The sequence below is a fragment of the Necator americanus genome, chromosome V (genome assembly GCF_031761385.1).
Source record: "Necator americanus strain Aroian chromosome V, whole genome shotgun sequence".
In the NCBI taxonomy this organism is placed as follows: domain Eukaryota; kingdom Metazoa; phylum Nematoda; class Chromadorea; order Rhabditida; family Ancylostomatidae; genus Necator; species Necator americanus.
Window position 1 is genome coordinate 20946655 of NC_087375.1, and position 12399 is coordinate 20959053.

The 12399-nt window shown below is 41.7% G+C and overlaps 1 protein-coding gene across 1 annotated transcript; it reads left to right on the forward strand.

The window, feature by feature from the left end:
* Positions 1-593: 593 nt before the first annotated feature.
* RB195_014638 (uncharacterized protein) lies at positions 594-7851 on the forward strand (the record flags this gene model as incomplete). Its single annotated transcript, XM_064204995.1, has 2 exons — positions 594-778; positions 7749-7851. 2 exons carry the CDS (start codon positions 594-596, stop codon positions 7849-7851), a joined length of 288 nt encoding a protein of 95 aa, XP_064060876.1.
* Between the last annotated feature and the right edge of the window lie 4548 nt (positions 7852-12399).

Here is a 12399-nt window from a genome sequence, read left to right on the forward strand (position 1 = left end):
CTGCCTGAAATCCACCGGATTCATCAAATGCATATAAGATAGGAGAAAAAAAGAATATTTCGTACAAGAAGCGTCTTCTTGAATTTGGGTTCTGCAAATAGCCTCAGTCTTTTGTCTTGCTTCCCACCTTAGAGCAGAATCGTATCCTCATCCATATATCGACATTCTCGAATTGTTTCCGTGGAAACTTGTCTGAGAACTAGCACTACCTCAATTGTTCTTGAAAACCAGATTTTTATTCCAGCTTGCTCACGAGTTTGCACATAATCTCCCTCGAACATCTTCTATCGTGACATTTCTAGGGTTAATTCAGCATAGTCGAGGCGTAAACGCGCAAAATAAATTTAAAAAATATTCGGAAAAGGAAATCTCGATGTTTCCTAGCATTCTCGAAAAATGTCAAACATCCACAGTCAACCTTACGTATTTGCCTAGCAGTAGCTATTTTCTCCTGCTATAAGGGAAACATTCACCTAGAAAAGCAAATCCACTGGGTCCTCGATTAGTGAGCAATGGTTTTGCCCTCCATTATCCCAGTAACATTTCTGTTTCCAACATTCGAAACTTAACTGTCCCAGGTTTTTTTCGGTGCAATGGCGGCCAATTCTAAACGCAATCGCCGAAACGCCCTCGAATTCCGAACACGCATTGAATGCGCACAAAAGCAGCAGCTGCTGAATGTCCCTGCTGAGCGATGGCTGATTGAAATTTCAAAGCAAAATATTACTGGTCGGTTGCAGCTGGCCGACATGGCATGTGGCGCAATCAAATTCGCTTGGTAACCCGAATCCGGAGAAGTTGACGTGACGTCAATTAGTCGAACAGAATGTGACGGGACTCTAATTGGACGTTCAGCTGTCTGACATTTATGAAGCGACGACGACTAGTTCAACGGATACAAGTTATGCTCATAACATTTCTTTCACTAGCGGGGCAATCGTTTCTTTTGTTTTTCTTCTGTTGACAGGCATATGTCACTCTGACATGAAGCGGATTCAAATTGGTTTCGTACGAGGAGTTAGGTTTAATTCCGGTTTTTCACAGTGATGTACAGTAGGTCATTCTATAAATTGATAGCCAAAAGTTTAACTTAGGAGCTGGAAGAATTAGGATTTCATATGTTCTTTCATTTTAGTTTGAGCTCAGAGATTCACCTACTGTTGAGTTGCACTCTTCTGCTATGTGCACCTTCTCGACTTAGTTGTAAACTCCACCTTCCTTAGCAGCATTTTCGAACGTTCACTACTTCAGCATTACCGGCTGATATTGCTAGTGTCACCAGCTGACCTTTTCACCCGTGTTTTTTCGTTCTTTCATAGAAATAGATGATTGCCATCGATTTTGCCATCATTTTTGTTTTTTGAAGTGCATTGCTGAATGCACTTCAAAAAACAAAAACGATGGCAAAATGGTGAATTCGTTCCCACTCTCCTCCTCGTTCATTCATTCCCTACTTTCATTTCTCGCTTTTTTTTCAGATTGGTTCATCACGCGGCATTACCACGATGTCCTGCAAAGTGCATTGCTGCTTTTCACAAACTTACATTTGTAATAATATTCGCATAAATTACGTGATGAGAATATCGTTTCGCTAGCAGATGTGGTGAGCAAAACGTGCCTCGATTTAATGCCATGGCGAGCATCTTATTTCGTCCCACTCAACTCTGATTCGACAATGACAAAGTTCTATGTTTTTTCATATCTTGTCTGTTCGGCGAAGTTACACAACCAACGTTTGCGACTCATGCATTTCTAGTTATTTTCTTCTCCACTGAAAAGATAGTGTTCGCCAAAAATTTGCCACCGATTGAGCACGAATGATAGTTTTTCCCTTGTTTTCTACCTGCCTCAAATGCGATGCGATCTTCTTTTATCAGAAACTAAAGAAAATATTTAAATGTAGTTGCTGCAAAGTGGTAATATCAAGGAAGTCGCTTGAAACTAGCTTTGCCCCATAGACACGATTTGAATTCAAAATGCTACTACCAACATTTGGAATTTCCTTAAACTTCGGGACAGCGAAACTTAGCAGAAAGAAACTGGTAGGCGGATGGAAAAGCCACAACAGTAAACGTTTACACAGTGTCGCCACTCTCATCGGCAGCGTATTCTTCGGAATCTTTCGAAATGAAATGAATTTTGCAAAAACTGAATTTCGGCAAATTTCTATTAACGCTGATTTCTCTATATCCCAGTCTCTACGTCACTAAGATATTTCAGAAGTTTCGAGACAATTTTTTAAAATCAGGATGTCCTTCCTAGACTTTCCAATTCATTTAAATCTTCAATTCAAACTGGAGAATTCGAATTTTGCTGTTTTTTTAAATTGCTTAATCTCCTTTTTGATTCACCGGTTACTGGCTTTTTTCGGATGTTCGCACCTCAATAATTTAATTTGCGCTATGATCGCCCAATACTTGCAGCTTTATGGATCTCTTCGTGACAATTTCTTTTGCCTATTTCTGACTTTAAAATTGGAAGGAAACATTTTATTCTAGCAGTAAACGAGATAGGGCTGGAGGGCCAACTTCTGACCCACCAGTTGCGTCAAGAAAAGCTTTTAAGAGTTTAACTAGCTGGCGGTGACAGTTCAGCACTTCATAAAACTCTGGCACCGAACGATAGGTGAACGTATAAGCTTCATCCTTAATTTGGGAATCCGAAGAGAAAACCGAGAATCTGCAGAATGGTGTGATTGACTCTGATCCTTGCGCATTATTGTGAACGTTCCATTAAAAAAATGACTGTCCTAATTTTCCTCACTTCTTCTGCTGTTTGGGGAGATTTTGGCAGATAATCCTTTAAAAAAACTCTCAGCGTCACAGAAATCGACTTTTGTATAGAATGTTGCGATGCCTTCTTCGAACGTGCAAAATTCTGTACTATGAGCTTCCATTTGAATAATGATATGCTCTTTTTGTTTCCCAGTCGGGGGAGGCTTTCTGTGTGGTACATGAAGCAAGATGTTTATCTGACTCCTATAAAACATCCGCAGTTTATGCACGTTATGCACGGATGTATCATTCTTTCCCGGCACAGTTTACACATCTTTTCGCACTTTTTCTAACGCAGCGCAGAACGAACGCGCAGCACTTTGTCGCGCCCCATATCTTCGTCCCGCAGCTCGTCGCCCTCGTCGTCTATTATGTCAACAATGTATGTATGTAAAGCTACGATTTGGGGCATTCATGCACATTTGTTTGTGTTTGTATGTATGTCACTATATTTGCATCGTATATGAGACACAATGACCTGAAAAGCGACAGAGAAAATCGGCCCGCATGAAGGGAGAGGGAGTTTTTTCTTCTGAATTTCAAGTCACAGATTTCATCCATCCGCTCCATTTCTTCATGGGGAACTAGGACTTCTAATCGCATATGGCCTTGTACTGATACTACCGTGTTCTCATGTAATCACATATTTTATACTTGAGAAATTCACACTAGACGTGGATTTGAAAATGTCATAGATCGCTGTGGAATCACGGCGATGAATCGCTGGGAATTGAAGCAATTCTTCTTCCATTAAGTCACCAAAGCATGAATAACTACGGAAGAATATTAGCATTTCAATGTGAGTGCCAACTTTATTGTATTTTATTGCAAAAAATAATCATTCAGGATGATTCATATTTGTATCTCTCTGTATTATCGCTAGAGATATCTTGGGTAGTCGAGTATCGGTTATGAATTCTTGGGAACTAAACTGGATAGCTACATGATACTCTGATTTCTAGTTCTTCTCTGCTCCTTTAATTCTTCTGAGACGAGAAATAGATATTACTGTGAAAGTTGCTCCGAGTTCGTTACAAATTTTCGGGTCTAATCAAACTAATTTCCGCTCTCTTTTCATATGTTTCCAGTGTTTGCTATGTCATTTTTATCTACCGAATTTTTTCACTCTAGTTTCGCACCCGAGTCATTTTTTTACTCTTTTGAATGGAGTTTTTATTCTTTTTAAAAGAACGTATGTGGGCTTGCCTATATGAGGTACACCTTTATTATTATTGTGGCTAATCCACTAAAATTGTCTTACACAACGAAGAAACTCAATGAGTTTCATATAAGAATGGAAAAAATGAATTTTTTCCGAAAAGAAAGCATGGAGTTTTATTAGGAGCTGGAAATATCTACACGTGCACCCGAAATAGAGTTTCTCGGAAGAATCAAAAGTCTTTCTATTTTTTTCTCGCACACGAATTTCCGATGGAAACCAGCTGACTTTGAAGGCGGAGTTTTCCTTTTTCTTTTGCAAATGGCCCCACACAGACAAACATGGTGATTTATTTAACCTGAATTCTCCATGTGGAATGCATTCTTTCCGCATGTCTGTATAAATTTCCGTGTCATTTGTGCTTTTCTCGCTAACCACTGAGGACAGCCCACTTGCAGGTGCAAACATTCTAGGTCACACAGTACGGTAAACGGTGCGTGAGGAGACTAGCTGTCGAACCAGACGCGTCCGATGTGTGTTGTCAGTTGCCGGGCCGCGCGACGACTTACTAGGGTTTCCGCGGGGCATTTACAGGACTAGTCCTTCCGCGTCCAGGCTGCTCAACGCGCTCCGTGTCAGGTTCTTAGAGCCTATTTGATCTGTTTTTCCAGGCGCTTATGCGATCGCACGCTTTCTGAGCCCTGCGACCACTTCGCGATTCACTTACTCTCACTCACTTCATTTTCATTCTCAGTCTATCTGTTCTTCTTTCTTGTTTCCTTCCTTTTTTACTCGAAAGATAAGTAAAGAGATAAGTGAAAAAGATAAGTGATTTCCAGGCAGATCATTTCACTCTCTTTCTTTTCCACGATCACGGATTTCGGAATTCTCGGGAAAAGCTAAAGATAGGGTTGTAGATTGCGGATCCGACGTGGTTCTGCTCATCTCTCCCAAATGTCGTTAAAAACGACGTGGGAACGGCCTACCTTCTAAGAGGTACTTTAGAACACTCTTCTATGTGTACGTTCCGGTCTCCTTAGCAGCCTAGTCACTAGGTTCACTTGAATAGGGTGATGAAGAGACCTCATTGATTCTCTACGACTCGCTCGTGGACGCGGTGCGTGCACAAAGGTGAAGCGTTGTAGCTGAAATCATCTAAAGCTAAATGCTACGAGGATTAGGAAGAGATGGGCTGAATTACTAAGGATCCGACAATCTGCAACCTCATTTCCATCTTTTCCTTCTGATTTCCTCATCACGTCAGATACGTAGTATGCTGCCTTTAATCGGAATTCCCCATCGTTTGCTCCCTTATCCTTGACGTATTATTGTCATTATCATTATTGCTTCTTTAACAGGTAATATAGCTTTTTGTGTTGAAACCAATTTATCAATTTAAAAGTTTGCTTCAGCGAAAAAAAAAGTGGACTCCAGTAAGCTAAGTGTAAGTTCTGGTTGTGAATATTTATGTTACTTGTAGGATTGTTTTGCGCTCAGAGAAAGGTATGGAAGTAAATCTAGAAAATTGCGAATCGTTTCTTTAATCTTAGGTTATCTTGCTACTCACGCTTACGATTCAACCTCACTATTCATTTTCTTACTTATTTAAAGAACACACGTTATGTCACACATAGAAGAATCAAACTCAACTCATTCGTGTGCTTTTATTTCATCTAGCTTCTGAAACTAGAACAACCTATCCCTTTTTCTGGATTTTCTGGGGGAGCGCCCTCTCCTCGAAACACCTCTCTTCGCTGAGATGTTTTCGAGAGCTACCCTATAATAATGACCTCTAGGGTTGTTTGTCCTCGTTGATAAGATGTTTGCTCTCGTTCCGTCCTCACTAGCAGCTATCAGTACTTCGCTCGGGAAGCATGTGATCGTTCAGGTCTACCCACCACCTACATATCGCCAGCTTTTGGTTACCCGTTGTAGTCTGCAATAATGTCTGCATAAACGTGTCACAGGACAGGACTCTGCTTCGGAATTGCGTGATATGGTGAACAATCCATTTGGGGGAGGGGAGGATGAAGCTGAAACTCTGGAGCATTAGCGAGTGATTAACTGGACCTTGGCGATAGTGAGTACTAGAAAGTAAGTAAAGTAGCAAAATTTCTGTTGATATAACTCGTTTTTATCTGATTAACTGCGATTGAGGGTTTTTAAGAGGTACTTGGGGTGTGTTCTCTCAAGCGTCGCATTCCCTGCGTTTATCTCCTTTTCGAAAGCTTCCATCTGGATTTATCTGGAGTAGAGTCGCTCACACGAGCTTTCGAAAACTAATATTTAATTGCTGTGCTAGAAATTCTCTACTCTCCGCCGGTATTTCTAAACCACACAGATTCGAAAAAACTGGGACAGGAAGTTACTTTGTATGAAACTTTGGAAGGACTTACCGCATTCTGTCTTCATCAGAACGGTGCTAACAAATCATCTTTTACTACTCTTTATCGTCTCACTCCTCTTCTACCCGGCACATCACCTAATCTGCGGCACACCGTTTTCTCTGCCTTTCAATTCTGTTCTTTTGAAATTCCAGATTTGAAATGATTCTCTGTGAGCCAGTATAGAGACAGGGAATGAATGACACGTAAATTTCACTCTTCAGCCTTGAACACCCAGTCTGCGGAATTTTCTTGAGTTGATCAGTAAACCGTGATTGGAAAAGTATCCTCGCGAATTAGGATTGAATGATTCTGAGTGTTCCTTCTTAAAGAAGCGTGAACACAATACAGCGGGAACACGTATTAGAAAATTTGACCCTGAGACTTTGTTGGAAATACTTAAGATATAATTTCTATTAGTACGCTTCCAGGTGTTACATGGAATCTTCATTACTGCTTATCGTTTCGGCTCTTTTTTGCTACCTTCAGAGGTCTAAACATACTCATACTCTTCACACTTATCCTTTCAAATGCCACACCACTTTTTTATCTTTCAACAATCATTCAAGGTAGTGGAAAACGAAAGAGCCGAAACATCAACGTTTAGGATTGCAGCTTAAAAAAATCCCACAGGTAGCCCCGCTAGAACAGACACAGATGCTTCGCGATTACTGCTCGAGACTTGCAAGACTCGAGAACTTTTGACCCACTACGGTGGATATGAGCTGTGATCTCAGCGCATTAGATCCGCAAAAAAAAACAAGAATTTTGTTTTTTTTTTCGTTGTTATTTGATCCCGGAAAACAACAACCCGTGCGCGGCTACAGTTTTGGTCCACCACGTGATTTTGCGTGTCTTCTGCGTGATTCTCGCAGCTTTCATTACCTTGAATACGCTTCCACCCTACTGTCGTCCCATCTAAGTCATCGAGCTTCGCGATTTTCACTTGTATCCTCTCAATCACTCGGGAGAGAGCCAGTTTTCTTTGCGATTCTTCCAAAACTACACTGACTTTCTGCGTCTCCATAGCTAAGTGCCCGTCACCTTGTTATGCAACGAATTTCTATTGGTCCTTTGAATTCTGTTGAATAGCTGAATCGGAAATCTCTCTACTGCATTGAATAGAGCAAATGACTGGTAAAGAGGCCTATTCCTGAGCAAATTGACGTTCGTAAACCGCATTTTACAACTTTTCATAGCGCGCGATCAGTACTTGTAACAGAGACTATCGAGCTCGGACGGATATTACGTTAAGTGCGCTAGTCAAAGGCGCCTGGTCCCCCGCTTATCTTCGGATCTTATAGAATCTCGTTAGTCCGTTTATTTGAACCATTCTAATGATTCTACTATCGGATTAGCCAATCCAATTTAGATGTTCTGGAATGAAGCCGCCCCTTAGACCCGTAATTTATAACTACGCTTTTTCTTCAGTGTACCGAATCAGTCATCATATTGGAATATCTTATCGGGGAAACTTCGTTTCAACATGCCGAGATTCAAAGACAGTCGAACATGGGCAATATCTTATCGGTGATCTACATACAGGGATCATTTTCTTCTCTTTGCATGTATTCTAGCCACCTATAGCGCTTTGATTTTCTTCAGAGTGCACCCAAGTAAGGGTCTAAGGCACCCAAAAGACATAGCTCCCGGAAATTCAATTTTAAAGGAATAAAAATGGGATAAAATAGACCTCTGAGTGGTTTTGGAAAAATTCGAAAAGGTTTCTGGAGGACACGCTTTTACTTTTGATGAAGTCTTCTATCCTCCTCTGTTCACTACTCTAGACCAAAGAAATTCTACCGGAAAAGAGATGCGTGAAATTCAGTGACTCCACGATAATCTTCGAAGGAGAAAAAATCGATGCTATAACTTATAACGCAGTAACTAACTTTCCACTTGTATCCAAGTCTTGAAAAGTTATCGGAAATAAGGCCACCGATTGAGTTCTTGCTGTAGATTTGGTAGCTAACTAATGTAGCAAACATTTTTGTCGACTGCTGACTGCTGCGGCCTATTGCGCTGTTCTGAACGTAGTCTACGTCGCCTTGGGCATATCGCTTAAAGACATCTCCCCACGAATCTGAGGTGGTGCAGATCTCAGGTGGAGTATTCGTATACGGGATGGGAGACTACGGAGAGGGGGGTGATTCCGTTCATTTCTTCCTAAATGCCGTAAAAAACGGCCCGGAAGATGCGGCGCCGCATAGGACTGGCGCGCTCCAGACGAACTCCTTGTAGAAAATAGTGCGCCAAAACGCCTGAAGCAGTGTTTTCCGGGCCGTTTTTTACGGCAATTAGGAAGAAATGGACGGAATCACTCCCCTCTCCGTAGTCTCCCATCCCGTATACGAATACTCCACCTGAAATCTGCACCACCTCAGATTCGTGGGGTGATGCCTTTATGTAGCACCGAATTAAGTCCGAATGTGATTGGGATGTGACACAACTCAAGAACCCAAGCACTGATTCTGATACGCCTTCCCCTTCCGAGAAAAAATGTTGGAATCCTCTGTTTTTAGGAGGAAAACTTGCTGAATTGTCATTCTTCCAAGTCAGTTCCACATGTTTCCAACGGCCAATCCATGACATCTTCCTTAACCAAATGTTGTCGAAAGGAATTCGGATGTCGCTCTGTCAGATATTGAACACGACCGGGTTCTCGTTCTGAGAATAATGTACGACTGTAAATGATTCCTCTCTGCAGTAGTTTTGTTTTGTCCCGAACTGGTTTCACGAAATCATAAGATTTGACAGGAAGTGTCAGGGAAATAATCGCTTCTTGTGTTCGAGAAGTAATTTAAAACGTGCACAAAACGTATTTCTGTGGAAATTTCGATGACTGTTTAAAATGTCGTTGCCCAAAAAATTTTCCACTCACTGAGTATCAGCTGAGAGCAGCCCCTCTTCTGTCATGAACTTACTTTTCGCCTTGGACACCCTGCAAATCGAATTGCCACTTCAATCATTCGATTCTTGTGATTTTAGACAACCCGTCTAGGAATCGCGGTGCAACCTCCCTTTTCCCCGCTCCTCTTCTCTACTGAACGACATTCCTCACAATAAACGCTGTCGAGACACTTCAAACCACTCAAAAGTCTTTGAAAAGTGAGGAGTTACTGATGTGTCTGAGAAAATTGCTGGTCTCATAATGTAATGCATTCTATTTACAAAAAGTGTAGCCAATGTGCACTAGCAATATGACGTCATTGCGCTTCGGCTTCTGAGCAGAAACGATTTTAGGAATCCGATGATCTAACCTTGAACGAAGGCGGTTAATAAACGGTTGTTCACTTTCCAAAATTGTCCAAATTGCGGTTCTAACTATCGCAAAATGGTAAAATCGAATGGAAAAGTTAATTATGGGAACGCTTGGGAGGTATGCATAGAAAAACGCCTGCCCACACAATGGCGCATTGTTCACATTCGCCGATTTTCATGCTCATATGGGTGTTAATAGATGGGTTTGAATTATGGACACTAGCCTGAGACATGAACGTGAGGAGGACGTACGAGGAGGTCCGGCTGCTCTGACCTCATTTACGTCGTTCGGCCTCCCTCTCCACCCGTCTCACAGCTGGCCGTGGTTATTAACCATCATATATCAGCCTCCTCTCGATCGTACGTCCTATCTCCGACGTGTGCGGGCCTATTGTATGGTTGAGTGGATCGCTAGGAGGCTGGCCCTCAACAGAACTCCATCACGCCTTTCTGATTTCGCTTTATTTTCCTCGTTACATACAGTTTTACGTTTTCTGATTTTTTGCTCTCATTAGTACGACCTCTGGCTAGGAAATCAACGAGTGAGGTACGCTTCTGACAGCGTTTACCTCCCTGCACATTTCGAGGACACTTAGCAATATCTAGGAACTAAAGGCGTGAGAGAATATGAGAACGTCCACGAAATCTATCGTCTATGTACACCGTATTTTTTCTGTTGTACATGTAGATGCAAACGGGGTCACACCACGTCTGATAGTTCTCATAGACCGTAAACTTCTCTGTCATTCCCAGCTCGAATCTATAAATAAGCAGCAGATTATTCTGGAGGAAGAAATCTACAAGATAAATGAGAGTCTACGAAGTAAATGTACTCATGAATAACGTCTTCTCTGCGACTATTTATCATCCGGAAAACACATCTAGAAAGATTTTCCTTAGTGGAAATTACGAATGTGGCTTGACAGCGTCTGCAGCACTGCAAACTGCACTTCTTTTCTGAATTGTCTACACAAACACCTGAGAAAAATGAGGGTAAATCTTTCTTTTCCTGCAGAAGGGATAGACCAAAAACTTCCTTTTTTTTCTTTTCTAACTTTTTCACGAATGCACAATACGTTAGTAATTAGATGGTTTCTAGTTTTCCTGTACATAATTTGTAGTCATCGCTTTATTTGTTCATTTCTAGATTTTTTTTTTTGCTTTTCTAAAAATGAAATCGGTGTGTTACTTCACAAACGTTCCGCAGATTATTTAAACTATCAATTAAGTCATTTTTTACACGTGCTTTGTCCCATACTATTTCCAGTTTGTATCCTTGTTTTTTTTTTACCAGCGGCATTTCATTCATTGATTTCTCTGAAATCTACAGTTTATCGGGGGAAAGGGATCCTCGTTTTGAACGACTCGCCCTCATACAAAAGCTTTTGGATTTTTGAAGTAAAACGGAACGGCAGAGGTGCCAGGACATGATTAGTATGATCCAATTCTCTAACGCATTCAAGAGCATGGATACTTTGAAACTGATTGCTACATCATCATTGAACATTGAGATTGTTTTCACAGTTAAAGCTGTGGCAGGCCGTTACAGAGTCACAGGACGTCATAGTAACATGCATAATGTGTGAATGAAGGGCCACAAAAACTGTTAGCCCCACAGTTCAGCAACGTTTCTGATGTAATTGAGGGACTTCACTGTGAGATTGAAGTGCTACGGTCCAGGCAGGTCGCTATAAGCTTTCCTATTCGATGCATTTGCAAGATTTTTGGTGCTCGGGTGTTCGGATTTTTGCTGCTAAAAGTGTTGTTTTGGTTTTAAATTATGATTCAAGTGCTACCCCTTAAAATCAGATTCCAGATTGACAGATTGACCAAGCCGATTCAACTGCGCTACACCGAAGTCTAAACAATGCATTGAATCCGTAGTGAATGACTACATTTGTGCTCTAAACTTACTTATACCAAATACTCCTAATGACTCAAAGAAATCTCACTAAATTTTGTCGATCTCTACCAAACAGTTTGAGCCACACAACTTTCTCATACACCCAAGAGATCTGGAAATTTTCGCCTTTCTAATATTGGGGAACATTAAAAGGGAAGATACCACGAAATTGACGGTGTTGTCCGGGATCTCTTTACTAGTAGATGGAAGCATGATTGCAGTTCACTTCTGTGAGGGTGATCGCGCAATCACGTAGTCCAGAAAAGCGCAAGAAGCAGCCCTGTTGCACCGCGCACCTGCGATGCAACTTGTTACGCCGTAGAACGCGGACACTTCAGTCGATGTCCGCGATCTGACCAGTAAGCAGCTGATTATTCCCAGTCTGCGCGGCCACAGTTGCGTCGCGCCTTGCCATATCTCTGCTGTCCGTAGTAAGTCGCATTGCTGGCGGCGACACCGACACCGGCGCAACCTAAGTTGTTTCTTTCACGTGTCTTTTTCTTAATTGCTAGTGGGATTCGGTTATGTAATAGATAGCGCTGGGAGTGTAGTTGACCATTTCAGCGCCATCATGCTCACATTCGTAAACTCCTACCCCTCTCTCTTCGCACAGAGATCTCAGCATCATGAGCTTCTTGATACTCTGCCTTTAACTATCTGCTCCTAGGTAATTATCAGATGAAAATTACTTCATGTGAGAAAGGAGTCAGCCGTTTTACAGCAAAGAAGCTTTCTCGCCACATGATTCTATAGCTTAGCGCTGAATAATCGGATTGTAGTTGTGCAGTTGTTCTGTCGTGCTCGCGTAATACACACGATTGCGAAAAACCCGCTCTTGGAATTTGCTGAAGTCTAAGAAGATTCACATTGCGTCGGTGGAGAGTGCTACTGTACAACTTAGATGTCCACTCATCTAGA